This window comes from Chlorocebus sabaeus, chromosome 11 (assembly GCF_047675955.1).
Source record: "Chlorocebus sabaeus isolate Y175 chromosome 11, mChlSab1.0.hap1, whole genome shotgun sequence".
In the NCBI taxonomy this organism is placed as follows: Eukaryota; Metazoa; Chordata; class Mammalia; order Primates; family Cercopithecidae; genus Chlorocebus; species Chlorocebus sabaeus.
The window spans coordinates 46115002-46137506 of record NC_132914.1 but is presented as its reverse complement, the minus strand read 5'-3'; the positions used below and the strand labels follow the sequence as shown (position 1 = coordinate 46137506).

At 37.0% G+C, this 22505-nt stretch overlaps 2 protein-coding genes across 2 annotated transcripts; one reads left to right on the top strand and one right to left on the bottom strand.

Annotated features, from left to right (window-relative positions):
* Positions 1–1376: 1376 nt before the first annotated feature.
* Positions 1377–2495, top strand: LOC103238232 (olfactory receptor 8S1-like). The gene has a single exon (XM_037986262.2). It carries the CDS (start codon positions 1578–1580, stop codon positions 2493–2495), a length of 918 nt encoding a protein of 305 aa, XP_037842190.2. The 5' UTR covers positions 1377–1577.
* A 16030-nt stretch (positions 2496–18525) lies between these two features.
* LOC103238231 (renal cancer differentiation gene 1 protein) lies at positions 18526–21858 on the bottom strand. The gene has a single exon (XM_037997197.2). The coding sequence runs from the start codon at positions 21801–21803 to the stop codon at positions 21507–21509; it is 297 nt and encodes a 98-aa protein (XP_037853125.1). The 5' UTR covers positions 21804–21858; the 3' UTR covers positions 18526–21506.
* Between the last annotated feature and the right edge of the window lie 647 nt (positions 21859–22505).

The window sequence follows — 22505 nt, the reverse complement described above, 5'->3', positions numbered from 1 at the left end:
GAAAATGTCCTCTGTAAGATTTTCACTCTTTGACCTTCATTTATAAAGGAGAAATTCCCCCCACAATTTAAGTTTCTAGTGCTGGTGAATGGGGCTCCATCTGGAGACAAGTGGAAAAGAGGAGACCTTTCTTTTTGCTGCCCTCCAAATTATAATGAGTGATGTGGTTCTCTGTCTGGATTTCTTGGTTTGATTCCCTGACTTTCCAGCATCTTCTGCCAATGATGTGATGTTCTCAAAAAGAATCCAGGTTACTCTAGCTAGAGCTACACTGGTGAGTAAAAGAAAAACAATTAAAATAATATGGAAAATGCATTCCCTGCATGACAGAAGTATTTAGGTTTTTAGAAATAATACACACTATTTAACCTTTTATTTTCCTCTTTTAGGAATCAAGGAAGAGGTCTGTATCCAACAGGAATTTTCAAACTCCCAACTTCATAATTCTCACATTGACATTCAGACTTATTAGTCTGGACCTCTGGATTTGAAAAAGTTTTTCTTTAATTCTGTGCCATTTATTGTTAAACTGGGTTAGAAATGCAGGTAGTGTGGACTCGATTCCTAAGAATAGCATTAATGCTGGGTGGTGGTTGGACAAACAGTGGGAGAGAAACCATAAGTCCTTTGAGAACTGAATGTGCCTGTTTTGCAGTATGAACACAAAAGATAGAGTAGAATAGGAAGAGCCAAAATGGTGTAGTCAGTAGTGCTGAAGCGTTCTCCTGAGTCTGTGATTTTAATCTGGGCTGTCAGTGCAGAGTAAGAAAAAAAGAAGACCAGGCTTTAGAGTTAGTAGGTAGTCTATGTTTACAAATGCATGAGGGTACAGACAATAGGTGAACCTGAATCTGAATAGATCACATATAAATTATGTTTAAACGGGGCATGGGGATTATGACTGGAGTGTGTTCCCATATTGACCAACAGTTTCTCATGATCAGTTACATAGCATCGGAGATCTCTCTGTACTGCCTTCTCTCTGATTATTTCCCTTTCTCTGTGCTCTGCAATTCTCCAATTGCTATCCCCTTTCATTTTCCATGACTGACCTCATTTAAGTATTTATTGAAAAGGTAAAAGTCACTGGATGGAAATTGCCTCCTCCCCAACACCAAATCTGCTAGCCTCATGCTGTCTGAAGGATGACGCAAACATGTTCCCACCTAAGGCCATGCTCTACTTCTGCTCTCATACCCTCAGAGACACCATTTCTGCAATTTTTATCTTATTTTTCCTTCAATCTCTCCCTCTCTATTAGATCATTAGCAATAGTTTACAAACACTCTCTAGTAGCCTTAATAATAAAACAACAGCAACAACGAACTCTGAATCATTAAAGAAAGAACACAAAGGTGGAGAGAGAGAGAATCTAAGGTTGGGGTCTTGCAGAGAAGATGATCATGGGTTTAGGAAATCTAGGGACAGAGTAGTTTATCATTTCTGCATATGAATGTTTGGGTAAGCAAGAAACTTTGTGAATAGAGAAGAGGGTTAAAACATTTAAATATTTGTTAGGCATAAGAAGAGGCTTCACTCAATTTATTTATCTCTTTCCAAATAAAATACTGAAGGCAATGAGAAACCACAGCGTTGTCCCCGAGTTTGTCCTCCTTGGGCTGTCTGCTGGCCCCCAGACCCAAGCTCTGCTCTTTGTGCTGTTCCTGGTGATTTACCTCCTGACTGTGATGGGAAACCTGCTGCTGCTGGTGGTGGTTAATGCTGATTCTTGCTTCCACACACCCATGTACTTCTTCTTGGGACAACTGTCCTTCTTGGATCTCTGCCATTCCTCTGTCACTGTACCTAAGCTGTTGGAGAACCTCCTGTCTGAGAAGAAAACCATCTCAGTAGAGGGCTGCATGGCTCAGGTCTTCTTTGTGTTTGCCACTGGGGGCACTGAATCCTGCCTGCTTGCTGTGATGGCCTATGACCGCTATGTTGCCATCAGCTCTCCTTTGCTCTATGGCCAAGTGATGAACAGACAGCTGTGGGCAGGGCTGGTGGGGGGCTCATGGGGCTTGGCTTTTCTGGATGCCCTCATCAATATCCTTGTAGCTCTCAATTTAGACTTCTGTGAGGCTGAAAATATCCACCACTTCAGCTGTGAGCTGCCCTCTCTCTATCCTTTGTCTTGCTCTGATGCATCTGCAAGTTTTACCACCCTGCTCTGCTCCAGCATCCTGCATTTCTTTGGAAATTTTCTCATGATATTCTTGTCTTATATTTGCATTTTGTCCACTATACTGAGGATCAGCTCCACTACAGGCAGAAGCAAAGCCTTCTCCACCTGCTCCTCCCACCTCACTGCAGTGATTTTCTTTTATGGCTCTGGATTACTGCGCTATCTCATGCCAAATTCAGGATCCATTCAAGAGTTGATCTTCTCCTTGCAGTACAGCGTGATCACTCCCATGCTGAATCCCCTCATCTACAGCCTGAAGAACAGGGAGGTGAAGGCAGCTGTGAGAAGAACATTGAGAAAATATTTCTAGTGTTTCAATAGACTTATGAAATTAGAGTGATGAGGGAACTGGATAAAACTGCAATAAGCAGTGCCTGGACACTAGGATAATTCCTTGATGTCAGGATCTGCGAGGTCCTTTTCTGAAAAATACTTAAGGCGGAAAATTTACCTTTTCTGAAAAATACTGAAGAAAAGGTGGAAAATTATTTTCTTGGGATGATACTAGTTCAGCCCTAGTCAGAGGAAGATGGATAAGATAAAGCTCTCGCTTAGCAATTTTTTCTTACAAAGATATGTATTTATTATACACACTATAGTAAACATTGTTATGGTCTGCTCAGCTTATCTCTACCATTCCTCTAATAACTGAACTCCATGGTTCAATATGCTTCCAACAGACACTGTTAATCATGGAATCCCCAAATCTTCTCCACCCTCACCTCCCCACCCCCCACCCCTGTCATTATTCACTCGTTCTTCCTGGCACAGTGACTGGTCCAGAAATGGGCACATGGTCAATGCCAGATCATTTACTCTCTTAGGATTTTTTTTTTTTTCCTTTTAAGACAGCCTCTTCTTGTTGCCTAGGCTGGAGTGCAGTGGCATGGTTCACTGGAACCTCCGCCTCCCGGCTTCAAACAATTCTCCTGCCTCAGCCTCCCAAGTAGCTGGGATTACTGTTTTAGTAATTTTAGTCTCAAGGAGAGAGTCAAAGGTCAGCCTTTCTGCATGTAGCACTCTGACAGCCTACGCAAGTGCCCCTGCTGATAAGATCACTAGAGTTATCCTAGATTCTGCCCTTTCAAGGCCAGATTTATAAACATGAATCATAGTAAGAGTTCATTCTTAGATATTTGCATCCTATCAGGCACTGTGTTAAGCAATTTATATTCTTTATTCCATTGAAATACCACAACATATATATTAGGTAAATGCTGAAGTTATTCCTATTTCAGAGAAGAGGAAACTGGCTCAGGGAGATAAATCATGGTGTTGGAATTTGGAACCAATGGGACTTGCACCAATGCCTGTTTTCTTTGCCACCTTGATACACTGACTGTCCCATTGAGGCTGTGAGTTACCCCAGACTCCATACATGAATTCTCCTTTTAATGATTTATAATTGTTGTCTTATTTTATTTTGCTTAAATAAGCCAGAATTAGAGTCTGTCATTGCAAGGAAAGGACCTAAAAGGTAAATATTAGTACGGCAATAGAATTGCAAGTATAGACATCCGAGGACAATTGGGATATATGAAATTGTGTTTTGGACCTAGGCATGTCCCATAGAGACTGTAAATAACATGTTGGTTTATCCTGCTTCAAACTATTCATCCAATGGCCAACCATCCGTAGCTGCGAGAGGACCTATGTACAACCAGAGATGACTCGTCAGCTCATACACATTGCTAGACAAGTAGCTCTGCCTCTTGGCCCTAATGATGCTGTAGAAATGGTAGACCATGAGAACCAATGGCAGAGAAAGGACTGGGCAGAGCCTGTATCAAACTTCAAAAAGAAACCAGAAACATTTAGCAAAGACCCCTTAGATGATGAAACACAATTGGAGGATTAATGAGAAGTATATTTGAGAGAGCCATGTGGACTAAAATTATCATGGTCCAAAATTACTTATTCTTTCTAATTACCGTTTACTTTTTATTTATTTACAAGCTGGCAAGTGTCATCCTTCCCTTCACCTTGTACTCTTCAGCATCAAAGAATATAAACTCAAAGAGAACAAGGACATTTTTCTGCCATCTTTACTACCTTCTCAAGAATATTTTCTTTTTCTTTTTCTTTTTTTTTGAGATGGAGTCTCACTCTGTCACCCAGGCTGGAGTGCAGCGGTGCGATCTCGGCTCACTGAAACCTCTGCCTCCTGGGTTCAAGCAATTCTCCTGCCTCAGCCTCCCAAGTAGCTGGTATTACAGGTGCCTGCCACCATGCTTGGCTAATTTTTGTATTTTTAGTAGAGACAGAGTTTCACCATGTTGTCCAGGATGGTCTCGATTTCTTGACGTCGTGATCTGCCCGCCTTGGCCTCCCAAAGTGCTGGGATTACACGCGTGAGCCACTGCGCCTGACCAAGAATATTTTTAAAAGCTTCTAACATGCCTGTTGCACAATAACTATATTTTGAATGTGTAAGTTATGGGTCAAGAAATGGAGACTCCGTTTAGGATAAGTTTTCACCAGAGAGATCCCACTGCTAAGGCAGTTCAAAATAGTTTTCTGAATAGAATCGCCTATCATGCAAAGGTCAGTCTTTCCTTCCTGGTCAGTCTAGTTCTGGTCCATGAAGGCACAAGCACTGTAGTCATGGCTGAGCAAGGTGGTGGTTACGCAAACAGCAACATTTTCTTTCCTTCACCAAGGCTGATCTGCTGTTGCCGTTGGTGAAAGGTATTTTGATAAAGTTCACACATAAATTTTGCCAGATATATTGCCAGATACCATCTATTTTTTGTTCCTATTGTGAATTAAAAATTCAGATATATTTGCTACTTGGTTATTTCTAATGTATAGGAACATTGTGGTATTTTGTACATTGATCTTGTATCTGTCAAGTTTGTTGAACTATCTTTCTAGTACTAGCGTCTTGTTTACAGATACTATTGGATTTTAACATTATATTTTAATTACTTTATCTTAAATTAGGGAAAGATTTTTTGTGTATATGTGTGTGTGTGTGTGTGTGTATATATATATATACATTTTAGACAAAGTGTTTTGCCCTTGTTGCCCAGGCTGGAGTGCAATGGCGCGATCTTGGCTCACCGCAACCTCCACCTCCTGAGTTCACGCGATTAGCCTGTCTCAGGCTCCTGGATGGCTGGGATTACAGGCGGGCACCACCATGCTTGACTAATTTTGTACTTTTAGTAGAGATAGGGTTTCTACATGTTGGCCAGGCTGGTCTTGAACTCCTGACCTCAGGTGATCCACCCACCTCAGACTCCCAAAGTCCTGGGATTACAGGCGTGAGCCAGAGCACCTGGCTGTATGCAATTTTTACATATCTCATTTTTAAAGTTCATGCAGCAGCCAGGACCTCCAGTATAGACATCTATCAGTTGGGATCAATGAGAAAGCTTCTCATGTTTCAGCATTAAGGATGATGCTCTATTTTTGATGAATATCTTTAACTTATTAAGAGAGTTCTTTTTTGTGTTTTCTGAACCTATGAATTATATTGAATGTAGAGTTCTTTTCTAAACATATTTTATTTTGGTAAGAATTGGTGTGAGATTTTATCACATGCTTTTTCTGCTTCTATTGAGGACTACAGTTGTTTCTCTTTTGTTTAATACTGTACAGTGTCACACAATAAGCATGCAATAAAATATTTTGGAAAAAAATAAATTCATTGAAATGGTTATATGGTTTTTGTTATTTAATTTGTTAATAACAAATTGTATCAGTGCATGTTCTGTTTTTGAAGAACTGTTGCATTCCTGGAATCACCCTACTTAGGTAGAGTATTAAAAACTTAATTAACTGTTACCAATATTTAACTTAGGAATTTCCTATTTATATTTACAAGTGAGATACTATAATTTTTTTATTGCATTCACCCCATCTTTTCTTTTTAAGAACTTTATTGAGATTATACATCACAATATTCAGTCACTCAAAATGCAAAATTCAATGGTGTCTAGCATATTTACAGAGTTGTGCACCCATCACTACCACCAATCTCAAGACATTTCATCATCCCCAAAGAAATCTCACACCTATGGGTAGTCACTCTCCAATCCCATCCCCATCCTTGACCCTAGAAATCCACTAAACCACTTTTTATCTATATAGATCTGCGTGTTGTAGACATCCAATACTGATATCAATAATATGCTTTCATTCATCTTTGTATTTTCTTTTTTTTTTATGGTGTCAATGTTTTTCTTTTTTTAAAAAATTTATTATTATTATTATACTTTAAGTTCTAGAGTACATGTGCATCATTCTTAGCAAACTATCACAAGAACAGAAAACCAAACACCGCATGTTCTCACTCATAGGTGGGAACTGAACAATGAGATCACTTGGACTCGGGAAGGGGAACATCACACACCGGGGCCTATCATGGGGAGGGGGGAGGGGGAAGGGATTGCCTTGGGAGTTATACCTGATGTAAATGACGAGTTGATGGGTGCTGATGAGTTGATGGGTGCAGCACACCAACATGGCACAAGTATACATATGTAACAAACCTGCATCTTTGTGTTTTCTTAAAATATTTGCTTAAAGAAGAGATGATCACTTTCTCGAAGGTTTTTATAAAACTCATGTTTGACATTTTAAGGACTTCTTTTCTTATTGTTGTTGAGAAAATTTATTTCTAATTTAATTCCTTTGATGATTATTGGTACATTTGTGTTTTATATTTTGTTAATGAATCAATTTTGGTGATTTGTAATTTTCACCACCATTATTCATCTAATTTCATTAGTATTTTGTTTCTTATAATATTCTCTTATAATTTTTAAACATTTACTCATTTATTCAGCATTCATTTCATTTGAAAATGAAAAGTTTCCAACATACAGCAAAATTAACAGAATTTTATAGTGAACACCTAGATAATCACATCTAAATTTTATAATTAACATTTTAATATACATTATTTTTTACTTTTCATTTTTCCATAGGTTATTGAGGGTACCGGTGGTGTTTGGTTACATGAGTAAGTTCTTCAGTGGTGATTTGTGAGATTTTGGTGTACCCATCACCTGAGCAGTATACATTGTACCCTATTTGTAGTCTTTTATCCCTCCACCACCCTTCCCCATAAGTTCCCAAAGTCCATTGTATCATTCTTATGCCTTTGCATCCTCATAGCTTAGTTCTCACATATGGGTGAGAACATATGATGTTTTGTCACTTCACTTAGAATAATAGTCTCCAGTCTCACCCAGGTTGCTGTGAATGCCGTTAATTCATTCTTTTTTATGGCTGTGTAGTATTTCATCATATGTATATACCACGGTTTCTTTATCCACTCATTGATTGATGGGCATTTGTGTTGGTTCCATGACTTTGCAATTGCAAATTGTGCTGCTATAAGCACGTGTGGGCAGGTATCTTTTTTGTATAATGACTGATTTTCCTCTGGGTAGGTACTCAGTAGTGGGATTGCTGAATCAAATGGTAGTTCCACTTTTAGCTTTTTAAGGAATCTCCACACTGTTTCCATCTTGGCTGTACTAGTTTACATTCCCACCTGCAGTGTAGAAGTGTTCCTTGATCACCACGTTCACGCCAACATCTACTGCTTTTTTAATTTTTTGATTATGGCCATTCTTGCAGGAGTAAGGTGGTATCACATTGTGGTTTTGATTTGCATTCCCCTGATCATTAGTTGAGCATTTTTTTTCATATGTTTGTTGGCCATTTGTATATCTTCTTTTGAGAATTGTCTATTCATGTCCTTAGCCCACTTTGTGATGGGATTGTTTGTTTTATTCTTGCTGATTTGAGTTCTTTGTAGATTCTGGATATTAGTCCTTTGTCAGATGTAAAGATTATGAAGATTTTATCCCACTCTGTGGGTTGTCTGTTTACTCTGCTGACTGTTCCTTCTGCTGTGCAAAAGCTCTTTAGTTTAATTAAGTCCCAGCTATTTATCTTTGTTTTTATTGCATTTGCTTTTTGGTTCTTGGTCATGAAATCCTTGCCTAAGACAATGTCTAGAAGAATTTTTCCAATGTTATCTTCTAGAATTTTCATAGTTTCATGTCTTAGGTTTAATTCTTTAATCAATCTTGAGTTAATTTTTGTATAAGGCGAGAGATGAGGATCCAGTTTCATTCTCCTACATGTGGCTAGCCAATTGTCTTATTACCATTTGTTGAAAAGGATGTCTTTTCCCACTTTATGTTTTTGTTTGCTTTGTTGAAGATCAGTTGGCTGTAGGTATTTGGGTTTATTTCTGGGTTCTCTATTCTGTTCCATTGGTCTATGTGCCTATTTTTATACCAGTACCACGCTGTTTTGGTGATTATGGTCCTATAGTATAGTTTGAAATCAGGTAGTATGATACCTCCAGATTTGTTCTTTTTGCTTTGTCTTGCTTTGGCTATGTAGGCTCTTTTGTGGTTCCATATGAATTTTAGAACTGTTTTTTCTAATCTGTGAAGAATGATGGTGGTATTTTGATGGGGATTGTGTTGAATTTGTAGATTGCTTTTGGCAGTATGGCCATTTTCACAATGTTGATTCTACCCATCCATGAGCATGGGATGTGTTTCCATTTATTTGTGTCATCTCTGATTTTTTTCAGCAGTGTTTTGTAGTTTTCCTTGTTGAGGCCTTTCACCTCCTTGGTTAGGTATATTCCTAAGTATTTTATTTTTTTTGCAACTATTGTAAAAGGGGTTGTGTCCTTGATTTGATTCTCTGCTTGGTGGCTGTTGGTGTATGGGAGAGCTACTGGTTTGTGTACATTCATCTTGTATCTGGAAACTTTGCTGACTTATTTTATCAGTCTGAGGGGCTTTCTGGAGGAGTCTTTAGGGTTTATGAGGTAAACAGTCATATCGTCAGCAAACAGTGACAGTTTACTTCCTCTTTACTCATTTGGATGCCCTTTATTTCTTTCTCTTGTCTGATTGCTCTGGTTAGGACTTCCAGCACTATGCTGAAGAGGAGTGGTGAGAGTGGGCGTCCCTGTCTTGTTCCCATTCTCAAAGGGAATGCTTTCAACTTTTCCCCATTCAGTATTATGTTGGCTGTGGGTTTGTCATAGATGGCTTTTATTACATTGAGGTATGTCCCTTGTATGCCGATTTTGCTGAGAGTTTTAATCATAAAGGGATGCTGGATTTTTGTCAAATGCTTTTTCTGCATCTATTGAGATGATCATGTGATTTTTGTTTTTAATTCTGTGTACGTGGTGTATAACATGTATTGACTTGCGTATGTTAAACCATCTCTGCATCCCTGGTGTGAAGCCCACTTGATCATAGTGGATTATCTTTTTGATATGTTGTTGGATTCAGTTAGCTAGTACTTTGTTAAGGATTTTAGCATCTATGTTCATCAGGGATATCGGTACATAGTTTTCTTTTTTGGTTATGTCCTTCCCTGGTTTTGGTATTAGGGTGATGCTGGCTTCATGGAATGAATTAGGGAGGGTTCCCTCTTTTTCTGGCTTGTGGAATGGTGTCAATAGGATTGGTACCAATTCTTCTTTGAATGTCTGGTAGAATTCCACTGTGATTCTGTCTGGTCCTGGACTTTTTTTTTGTTAGTAATTTTTAAATTGCCATTTTAATCTCACTGCTTGTTATTGGTCTGTTTAGGGTATCTAATTATTTCTGATTTCAGGTAGGAGGGTTATATCTTTCCAGGACTTTATCCATCTCTTCTAGGTTTTCTAGTTTGTATGCATAAAGTTGTTCATAGTAGCCTTAAATATTTCTGTGGTGTCAGTTGTAATACCTCCTGTTTCATTTCTTATTGAGGTTATTTGGATTTTCTCTCTTCTTGGTTAATCTTGCTAATGGTCTATCACTTTTATTTATCTTTTCAAAGAAGCAGCTTTTTGTTTCATTTATCTTTTTGTTTGTTTGTTTGTTTGTTTCAATTTCATTTAGTTCTGCTCTGATCTTGGTTATTTCCTTTCCTCTGATGGGTTTGGGTTTGGTTTGTTGTTTTTCTAGTTCCTTGAGGTGTGACCTTAGATTGTCAGTTTGTGCTCTTTCAGTCTTTTTGATGTAGGTGTTTAGGGCTATGAACTTTCCTTTTAGGACCGCCTTTGCTATATCCCAGAGGTTTTGATAGGTTGTGTCACTGTTGTCATTCAGTTCAAAGAATTTTTAAATTTCTATCTTGATTTCATTTTTGACCCAATGATCACTCAGGAGCAGGTGATTTAATTTACATGTATTTTCATGGTTTTGAAGGTTTGGAGTTGATTTCTGGTTTTATTCCACTGTGGACTGAGAGAGTGTTTGATATAATTTCAATTTTCTTAAATTTATTGAGGCTTGTTTTGTGGCCTATCATATGGTCCATCTTGGAGAAAGTTCTATGCACTGTTGAATAGAACGTGTATTCTGTGGTTCTTGGATGGAATGTTCTGTATATATCTGTTAAGTCAATTTGTTCCAAGGTATAGTTTAAATCCATTGTTTCTTCGTTGACTTTCTGTCTTGATGACCTGTCTAGTGCTGTCAATGGAGTATTGAAGTCTCCCACTATTATTGTGTTACTATCTCATTTCTTAGGTCTAGTAGTAATTGCTTTATAAATTTGGGAACTCCTGTGTTAGGTGCATATATGTTTAGGATTGTGATATTTTCCTGTTGGACAAGGCCCCTTACTATTATATAATGTTCCTCTTTGTCTTTTTTAACTTGGCAGAGACAAAATAAACAGAGAAAGCTTCAGGTCAATATCCTTGATGAACACTGATGCAAAAATCCTTGACAAAATACTAGCAAACTGAATCCAGTGGCACATTAAAAAGCGAATCCACCACAATCCAGTAGGCTTTATTCTTGGATGCAAAGTGGGTTCAATATATGCAAATCAATAAATGTGATTCATCACATAAACAGAACTAAAGACAAAAACCACATGATTATCTCAATAGATACAGGAAAGGTTTTTGATAAATATCAGTATTTCTTCATGTTAAAAACCCTCAATAAACTAGGTATCAAATGAACATTCCTCAAAATAATAAGAGCTATCTATGACAAACCCACAGCCAACATCATACTGAATGGACAAAAGCTTGAAACATTCCTCTTGAAAGCTGGCACAAGACAAGGATGCCCTCTCTCACCACTCCTATTCAACATAGTATTGGAAGTCCTGGCCACAGCAATCAGGCAAGAGAAAGAAATAAAGGGCATCCAAATAGGAAGAGAAGCAGTCAAACTATCACTGTTTGTAGGTGACATGCTTCTGCATCTAGAAAATCCCATGGGCATGGATGGCTCAAAAGCTCCTTCAGTTGATAAACAACTTTAGTGAAGCTTCAGGAAACAAAATCAGTGTACAAAAATTATTAACATTCCTATACACCAACAACAGCCAAGCTGAGAGCCATATTAGCAATGCAATCCCATTCACAATTACCACAAAGAACAAAATACCTAGGAATATAACTAACCAGGGAAGTGAAAGATCTCTACAATGAGAATTACAAAACACTGCTCAAAGAAATCAGAGATGACGGAAACAAATGGAAAAATATTACATGCCTAGGAATAGGAAGAATGAATGTCATTACAATGACTATACTGCTCAAAGAAATTTACAGATTCAATGCTATTCCCATCAAACTACCAATGACATTTTTTACAGAACTAGAAACAACAATTTTAAAATTCATATGGAACCAAAAAGGAGCTCAAATAGCCAAGAAAATCCTAAGCAAAAACAACAAAGCTGGAGACATCATGCTACCCGACCTCAAACTATACCTCAGGGCTACAGTCACCAATACAACATGGTACTGTTATAAAAAAAAAAAACAGACACAAGACCAGTGGAACAGAATAGAGAACCCAGAAAGAAGCTCTCAAACCTATAACTATCTGATCTTTGACAAGATGACAAAAAGAAGCAATGGAGAAAGGGACCCCAATTCAATAAATGGTGCTGAGGTAATTGGCTATCTATATGCAAATGATTGAAACTGGGCCCCTTTCTTATATTATGAACAAAAACAATGCAAGACAGATTAAAGAGTTAAATGTAAAACCCAAAACTATAAAAACCTTGGAAGACAACCTAGGCAATACCATTCTGGACATAAGAACTGGCAAAGATTTCATCATAAAGATGCCAAAAGCAATTGCAACAAAAGCAAAAATGGACAAATGGGATCTAATCACACTTGAGAACTTCTGCACAGCAAAATAAAATATCAACAGAGTAAACAGACAACCTACAGAATGGGATAAAATATTTGTAAACTATACATCTGACAAAGTTCTAATATTCAACATCTATAAGGAACTTAAACAAATTTACAAAACAAAACAAACCAAAAAACAAAACCCAAACAACCCTATTAAAAAATAGGCAAAAGATATGAACTGATACTTTTCAATAGAAGACACACATGTGGCCTGCAAGTATATAAAAAAAGCTCAGTATTACTGATCATTAGAGAAATGCAAATGAAAACCACGATGAGATACCATCTCACACTAGTCAGAATGGCTACTATGGAAAAGTAAAAAAATAATAGATGCTGGCGAGGTTGCAGAGAAAAGGGAATGCTAATATACACTGCTGGTAGGAGTGTAAGTTCAACTGTTGTGGTAAGCAGTGTGGTGATTCCTCAAATAGCTGAAAACAGGACTACAATTTGCAACAGAAATCCACTACTGGGTATATACCCAGAGGAATAGAAATTATTCTGCCATAAAGACACATGCACACGTATGTTCATCGCAGCACTATTCACAACAGCAAAGACATGGAATCAACATAAATGTGCATCAGTGACAGATTGGATAAAGAAAATGTGGTACATATTCACCATGGAATACCATGCAATCATAAAAAAGAACGAGATTATATCCTTTGTGGGAACACGGATGGAGCTTGAGGCCATTATCCTTAGCAAACCAACACAGAAAACCAAATACTGCATGTTTTCACTTATAAATGGGAGCAAAATGATGAGAACACATGGACACAAAGAGGGGAACAGCACACAGTGGAGCCTACGTGAGGGTGGAGGACGGGTGGAGGGAGAGGATCAGAAAAAAATAACTATTGGGTACTAGGGTTATTACCTGGGTGATGAAATAATCTGTACAACAAATCCCTGTGACACAAGTTTACCTATATAACAAACCTGCACATGTACCCCTGAACCTAAAATAAAAGTTTAAAAAATTGCTTTTATTTTTATTTTAAATAAGCTTCACTGAGATATAGCCTACATATAATTCACCAATTTTCAGTTTACAATTTGATCATTTTTGAAAAATGTATATGTGTATTAATCACCATGACAATCATAATACAGAACATTTCCGTTGCAACAGATTGTTTCCTTCTCCCACCCCTTGGCCCTTGGCAACCACAGATCAACTTCCTATGACTATAGTTTTGATTTTCCTGCAATTTCACATAAATAGAATCAAAATAAGGTCGTCATTTGTGTCTGGGTTCTTTCCCTTAGCATGGTAATGTTGATATATTTATCAATTCCACCATACACGTATATGAATAGAAGTCTTTGTGAAGACATATGTGATCATCTATCTTGGTAAATACCTATGAGTGAAATTGCTAGGCCACATGGTAAGTATGTGTTTAAGTCTGTAAGAAACTGCCTAAGTACTTTCCAAAGTGTCTGTGCTATTCTGTATTCCTATTGGCAACATATGAGGATTTCAACTGCTCTCCAAATCCTTGCCAATATTTGGCATTGAAGATATTTTTCATTTAAACCATTCTAGTGAGCATCAAAAAATTGAATTTTTACTTAAAAATTTCTCATGAAGAAAACTCCATGTCCGGATGGCCTTGTGGTGAATTTTAACAAACATTTATAGAAAGAAATAATACTAATTATAAACCAATTTTTCCAAAACACAGAAGCGGTAAATATTTCCTAATTCACTTCTTGAGACTCTGATACCCAAACCAGACAAAAACATACAAGAATAGAAAACTCCGAACAAATATCCTCATGAATATACATGCAAAACTTATTATTTCAACATCATCAAGTGAAATCCAGCAATATTTAAATCAGTAACATTTCACGACAAGATGGGATTTACTCCAAGAATGCAAGGTTGCTCTTAGCATTCTAAAACCACACAATGTAATTCACAATATTATTAGACCACAAAAGAAAAGCATATGATCATCTAAACAGATGCAGAAAAAGTCTTTGATAATGTTTATCTTCTGCTTATAATTAAAAAGAAAACAACTCATCAAACTGAGAATAGATGAGAACACCCTTAACTTGTAAAGGGACATATATATTTTAAAAATTGAGCTCTACCATTATATTTAAAGGAGAAAACGCTGAATGCTTTCCCTCTTAGATGGAGAACAAGGCAAGGATGCCTGTTTTCACCACTTCTATTCAAGACTGTAGTGTAGTTCTGGCCAATATAGTAAGACAAGAGAAAAAAAGATAGTTGAAATGAAAAGAGTAAATGAAATGAAAAGAGTAACACTGTCTTTATTAATAGATTAATGGAGAAAATTTAAGAAATTTACAAAATGTTAGTAGAACTAGTCAGTTTAGCTCAGTCACAAGGTACAAAGTACAAGATATTAAAAATCAATTGTATTTCTATATACTAGCAAGAAAACACAGTACATTGATACATTCAATTTTAATAGAGGAAGCTAGAGGGCTATTTAGCTTAGACTGAATCACTTTATTCTTCTTTAATTTGGGGGCATTCAGATGGGTACAAATCAAATGCTTGATTTTATGATAATTTTACTTCTATGACTGCTACTGAATTTTTGCATACTTTCATTTTTTTGTGAACCATTTGGTGTTACACTCCTGTGGTATGCCTGTACTTATCTTCTTTGGAGCATTTGTATTTTGCTTATCTACATGTAAGTATTCTTTGAATGTCAAATAATCTTATCTCTTTCCTGTAGTATTTGTTGAAAATATTTTTCCAACTCTAATATTTCTCTATCGACTTTGCTTGCGGAATTTCTGTCTTTCAAAATTTTAATTTTGTATAGTCAAATACACTTTTTATTATAGCATTTCCTGTGTAAATTTCTTATCTTGGCTGAGAAGTTCTTCCTCACCCCACAAGTGTATGTTGTCTACATGTTCTCTTCTAGTATCTTCTCATATAAAACTAAAACAACTCAGAAATTATTGTAAATTGTATAAGATGGATATAAACTGTTTTATGTTATGAATATATAGCCATCTCTGACAGATGCATTTGAAATGAAAGTTGTTCCTTCTTCACAGAAGAAAAACAAAATCTTTGTGACATAGTTTGGCAACTCTGTCTGGGTTTACTATTTTACATTAATTCATGCTTTTCTTTAACAAATGTATTAGTTATTCTAATACCTGGTAAAAGAAGTCTTCTCAAAATGCTTTAACTAGTGATACTTTTCATCCCTTTCTTGTCTATTCTCAAGAATTTATTCTTCCATGTGAGTATCAAATCATGAAAAAATAGGATTCTAATTAAATTCTCATCAGCTGCACATACTTATTTGAAGAAAATTGATATTTTCACTGTCTTTCCAACCATAAATATTGTTTCTCAATCTCTTCATATATTGTTTTATGTCATTCAAAGAAATATTAATTTTTCTTATAAAAGTTGCCTCTAAGAACTTCAGAGTTTTTTTGCCATTCTGAATAAGTATGTTTTCCTGTTTCCATGATATGACAATTTCTAGTACAGAAAGATCTGTCAAGTTTTGTATACTCATCTTGTACTCAGTGTAGAAGATACTAGATTGAGTCATTCCGGTTTATTCGAAAACTCTTCTAGAGTTCAAAGTGTAGAAAGCTAAAAAGCATGGCCTCCTGACATAATTCACTTCCAATTAGTCAGATGCATTTTGCTCATATAAATCCTGATGGAAAGAAACGATTCTTAAGCAGAAACTGTAGCAACTATATCCTAATTCAGCTTTTGGTTTCTCCATCCAGCAGGTGTTTTTACAATGGAGACAGATGTCTAGAAGTCCTGCAGTCAGCAGTAGCAATAGCAGCTCCCTGATTCATCAACTTCCTGCAATGCTGTTATCAGTATTTTTTTTTTCAACAGAAGCAAAGCTATTTTCAGTGCAAGGATATTCATTAGAGAATCCGAGAATAGAGGCTCTTCTTTTAACCCTTCTCACAATTATTATTTAATACAACATTTACTGTTTTAAATCATTTTTTTGTTAGAGTGGATTCTATTTTCTGCTAATTGAACGTTAATAGATACACCATCTGCATTACAAAATTCTCTTTTTAATTCTTATTAGTTCTCTTAGTTTTGTCTTTAGAGTCTCTTGGATTGTTCTTGGCAAATTAACATATTAGCACCAAATATCTATCATTTACTTATTTTCTAGTGTTCATACAGTGGTTTCATTTTTGCATTCTTTAAAAAAGCAACCACTCACAACAATAATTCAAAATGCTGGCTGGACACAGTGGCTCATGCCTGTAATCTCAGCACTTTGGGAGGCTGAGGCTGGTGGATCACCTGAGGTCAGGAATTGAAGACCAGCCTGGCCAACATGGTGAAATCCCGTCTCTACTAAAAATACAAAAATTAGCTGAGTGTGGTGGCGTGCACCTATAGCTCCAGCTACTTGGGAGTCTGAGGAGTCTGAGGCAGGATAATCACTTGAACTGGGGAGATGGAGGTTGCAGTGAGCTGAGATCGTGCCATTGCACTCCAGCCTGGGCGACTGGGTGAGACTCCATCTCAAAAAAAAAAAAAAAAAAAAGCATATGATATGGTTTGGATCTGTGTCCCTACCGAAATCTCATGTTCAACTGTAATTCCCAATGTTGGAGGGGAGGTGGGGCCTAGTGGGAGGTAATTGGATCCTGGGGGCAGTTTCTCATGGTTTAACACCACCCCCTTTGAAGCTGTCATTGCTACCTTGTTGAAAAATGTGTGGCACCTCCCTGCTCTCTCTCTTCTACTGCTCCTTCCATGTGAGACACCTGCTCCCACGTTGCCTTCTGCCAAGATTGTAAGTTTCCCGAGGTCTTCCCAGAAGCCAAATAGATGGGAAACCTCATGCTTCCTGTATACCCTGCAGAACAGTGAGCCAATTAACCTCTTTTTAAAAATATAAATTACCCAGGCACAGGTATTTCTTTATAGCATTGCAAGAAGGGACTAATATGGCATATAGACAAAAGGATAAGAATTAAGTACCTTAGAAGAGGTGCCTGTGCAGAGAGGAATAGGAGTAGAATATGAGGATAAAAGGAAACCAATGAAGAATAAAGCTTTTAAATGAACAATGATAATGAGGTGCTATGAACTAAGAAATTTTAACTCGACCTTCTGTACAAGAGTTAAAATTAAATCCATCCATCAATACGTACCATACAAGCAAATGTGGCACCAGACATATTAAACAGGCAAGGAAGACTTTATTCAAGACTATTGCAATAGCAGAGAGAGATTAAACTCAACTCCTCTGAAACCAAAGGCAGGGGAGTTTTTCAACACTGGGGTAATCATTTAGAAAAGTACTGGATGACATTAGCAGAGAGCTGGTCATTGGAATGTGTCCACCACATTAAGTTATTCCTGCATTTGCTACATTTTTCTCTGTGATTAGGACATCTGTGTTTACGAATTGGCATCTAAGTTAGGCTCCTATCCTCCCACAGAGACTGGGAGATAGAGATGCTTTCTCCTTCAGTGTTTGCATTTCAAAGAGATGGTTCTCAGGTCCTTAAGAAAGATTATTCCCTGGGTTGTAAAACTGGCAAGAGGATTGGAGAATATTTACATACAGTTCAAAGAGGCAGAGAAAGAATTTGCAATTTCAAGTTTTCTAAAGTAAATGCTCTAAGAAAAGGGTGGCTAAGGCTTATATTCAGGAAGAAACTTGTCTAAAGTTTAGTCAAACTGAGGTGAATGTTGAGGCTATCTTGGTCACTACATCCACACATATAAGGAAATTTCTAAGATAATGAGGTCAAAAATTTGCTTCTGGCTGAACGCCAAGGAATGCAAGACATCAACTTAGCTGCCTCCTGGGCTTGCAGGCTCAGTTGCCCACCCACTGGGTATTACCATCTAACTGCTTTTCTGAATGGCTGGATTTTAGAAGTCTTTATTTGCATGACATTCTTGGGGTAATATTTAGAATGATAAGAGAAAGTAGTGAAAAAAAAAAAAAAAAAAACCCAACAGTGGAATCGTGTTTGAAATAGTCTAAGTGCTCAAATATGTTGTCAAGAATCAGAACTTCTCAAAATTATATTTCTCTTGTTTTTGGATTCAGCACAAGATTAGAACAATCTAGAAAAGGGTTTTGAGCTCTTTACCTGGAAGGCTCCTGGCACATGAACTAATATATTTCTTTTTTCTTTCTTTTTTTTTTTAACAAGAGAAAAACAAGTAATTTTATTAATATATGCAGTGTACATCACACAGGAGAAAACTCAATGAAAAGGTAAACACAAGTAGTGGCTTACAACTCTGGATTACATTATATAGCATCTTCCACAAAGAATACCTTTCAGAGAAGTGTGACAAGACAAAGGAAAGCAGTTTTAGGCTTCCAGAGGCAGAAACTGTGGGAAGGTAAACATATGGCAAGTAACTAACAGTAAGGTTTGTTTGTAGATTTCTCCGGTACTGTCTCAGTTGATTAGAGCCATCTTCTCATCTTGGTATCAGGAAAGCATCTTTCTCAAAGAAGTCTGTATGGCTTGCTACAGATAGGAAAGGACAGTTAAGATAGCCATTTCTGCAACTACTGTTTCTCAAGTACCTTTAGCTTGAAATAATCAGCATGCCAAATTGGTGTATTTGGGGGTGGCATGTTCAAATTTCCTTCAGATCAAAAGAACAGAAAGGTCAGAATCTGGCCCTTATATAGTAACTGCATGACAGATGTTGCACTTGAAACATTGATACTAGGAGGAACAGCTATAAATGTGCAAAAATAATTAAAACAAGATTCCAAAATCATGCCATAAACGAAAACAAATTTCAGTTGGACTAAGCATCTAAATGTTAAAAACAAAAATTTTGTAACTTTTGGAAGGCTGAATAAGACTATTTTTATGACATTTCCTACACAAAAACCAGAAAAAGCAAATCATTATGAAAGATTGGTAAGATTACATTAAAATTTAAAAATTCAAGATTTCATAACCAAAATATGAAGACAAACCAGACTAAACAAGATAATTGAAACATACATAACAGATTATTACTATTCAAAATATGTAATATCTAACAACTGACAAGTAAAAAAACAAAATAGAAAAATGAGCAAAAATGTCTGTAATACCAGTGCTTTAGGAGGCGAGATGGGAGGATTGTTTGAGTCCAGGTTTAAGGTTACAGTGAGCTGTGATCCTGCCACCACACTTCAGCCTGAGCAATAGAGTGAGATCTTGTCTCTTAAAAAAAAAAAAAAAAAAAAGAGTAAAAAATATGGCCTCAGAAATCACACACTGCACTTACTCAATATCCTGGTAGTTACAAAAGTCAGCACTGTAAAATGTAGGAGAAGGCTATACCAGGGGGAATGAACACCAGGAGGCCAGGGATCACTGGTGACCATCTGGAGGCTGGCTACCACATACATAAAACAATATTTTATAGCGTTTTAAAAAATGTATTTATATTAAAAATATAAAAACACATGCTAGAATATATGCCACCTCTAGTGGTTACCTCTGGGGACTCTGGGGAGGGAGGAAAGGGACAGGAACAAAGAGGTAACAAAATGAACTTCAAATGTATCTAATATTTGCAATTACATATATATGTGTGTCTGAAGAAAATATAGCCAAATCCTAACATTTATTACATCTGCATGGTAGAAATACATGGATTTTCTTGAACTCATTTACCTCTCCTGTATCTTTGAAACATGTCAGTAAAAAGTTTTAAGGTAATGAATCCAAAGAAATGAAAATAAAATGTGCTTTTAATAAGAATTTAGTTTTACACATTTAAAAAATTGCAATTTTCAGGACATGTAAGAATATTTTTCTAATACTGAAATAAGCATATCTTTGGTATAGAAATCACACCCTACGTGTGATCTTTAACTAAAAAATCTAATCAAGAACTATGACTAATATGTTAAACAAAACTATTCTTTGCCCATCCATCTGTCCCCTCTCATAGCCCCATTGCTAGGTGTTAGAATATAGTTCTGTACATATCTTCATATCTACAAAGAATTAAGATGTCGTATCAAAGGTGTCTAGAAGTTATATATGGTGGAGGATTAGTTGGCTTAATCGTTGACACACAACACAAAATACCAAAAGCAACATAATATATAGGATGCAAAATAGAACACTGCCACTAAGGTCAAATAATACAAAAAAAATCACATCATTTAAATTTGATGCATTGCAAACAAAATAACTTCTTTAGAATTATTATGTACGCAACTTGCAAAGCTCAAAAAGTAATAGCACAGAGCCATAAATCTGACAAGGCACCTTAAAAATAGCCATCAAACATATACAAATATCAGATACAAACACGGTTAAACTCCAAAAGCAGTAACCACAGAAATAAATAGGGAAAAAATATGCATTCTTTCTAGACAGTCTCCTTTTCTGAAGTAAAGTCTTAAAAAAAAGTACAAAAAATATTTATCATATATTTTAAAACCTATCATCAAAGTCCAAATCTCTGTTAAAAAAAGAATGTTTTTCTTCAAGTCAATAAAGTTCAGATTCATACATTTCTAAAGAAACAATGGCAGTCTTCATGCTAAATATAGGAAGAGAAAAAGCTTTTAATTTTGTTTGTTAACTCGTTTATTCAACAAACATTTAGTGAGTGTTGTGTGAACCTGTTTTAGGTGCTGGGGATATAGAATAAAGACACAATCATTAGCTGCAGACAACTTAGCCAAATGGAGCTGGATCTACCACTGGCAACCTTAAAGTTACCTCCCATGGTCCTTAAGATGAAACGCAACTTCAAACTCTGCCATGCTTAGCATCTTGTTGCAAAACAAATAATGGTCTACCTAGTTTGCTAATGGTAGCACTGTGGCTCTATTAATATTAACCATGTATTGATGAAGTTGACTTTCATAAAGGATTCTGTGAAAGTTCAGAGGCATAAAGTATTTAAGGACAAACTAGTACTGGTCCGCAACAAAAACAGCATCGGTATTCTGCTTTCACAGAAGCCAAGAAAACCAAGAAAAATTTCATTCTCAGTATATACAGAACTGCTTGACAGAGGTCATTCTATACGTGTGGTACATGTACAAATATAACATAAGACATATGAATGATTGCAGTTGTTGTTAAATAACGAAGTATGCCAAATTATTCATCAGGTTTCAAAGAATCATAGACTTCTTTCAAGAGGTCTCACCATGTTTTAAGGAAACGTGCATTTTCTGTACATTTGAAGGCAAGTTCTTCCACTTGAGCTGATACTGCAGATGTGGCTTCAAGAAGTTTGGTTAATGAAAAGGCTGCATCGCCCATCTGCAGCTCCACTTCCTCCAGTGGGTCCACCATTCGGCCGCTGCTCCTGCTCGGAACTGGCCAGCCCAAACTCACTGGGCCGCCCGGGGAAGATGCTGCAGAGGCGTCTGAAGAGGAGGGAGAAGAGAGAGGCGGCGGGGGCGGCGAAGAAACCTGCAACTCCTCAGCGTCTGCCATGGGGAAGGGCTGGGACTGCGGAATCCGACCCCAGCAGCCGAACCGACACCAACCGTCTTTTTAATATATTTCTTTTTTCTAATACTGACACCTAGATCGACAAAAGAAGTCTGTTCCTAGAGAAAGGTAGTTGTTGTTCTTTTCCTCCTGTGTGAAGGTTTATTGGGGCATTTGTTAATGGGTCAGAGTACCTTGAGGCTCTCTCCATTGGGGATAACAAGAGTTAGGTCGACCTTGATGTCTCTGGCCAGCTCCTCAGGCACTCATCAGTTCTTTTCATCCCTTCCTCTCCTCCATGTCTCCCTTGCTGTGTACTTTCTTTGTCATTGAGCATTCCTGGAGCTCTGCTCTCATAGTAGGGTCAGTCTCTCCCACCCTCCATCATCTATCCCTCCTTGATCTTGTTATTATTTCTCTATTCACTAATATATTCTGATCTGCTCTCAGGATTGACTCTTCTTTTGCTTGGGAACACTAAAATATTAAAATTAAGGCAATGGGTAACATCAAAGTCTAATCATAACCAATTGGCTAATTGTGCTGATCACTGCCCATAAGTTATCTAAATAAAAGTCTTAAAACCATGCAAGAGAGATGTTACATGCCATTTTATGGCTGAAAAAATTAGATAAGAAAGGCCAGTGGATCTCCTAACATGGAGGCTGAGATCTGAGAACGGACAGACTGCCTGCTCAAGTAGGT

Bases quoted from the DNA above. Each gene is read 5' to 3' on its own strand.
- LOC103238232 (XM_037986262.2), top strand. From the start codon at position 1,578: ATGAGAAACCACAGCGTTGTCCCCGAGTTTGTCCTCCTTGGGCTGTCT.
- LOC103238231 (XM_037997197.2), bottom strand. From the start codon at position 21,803: ATGGCAGACGCTGAGGAGTTGCAGGTTTCTTCGCCGCCCCCGCCGCCT.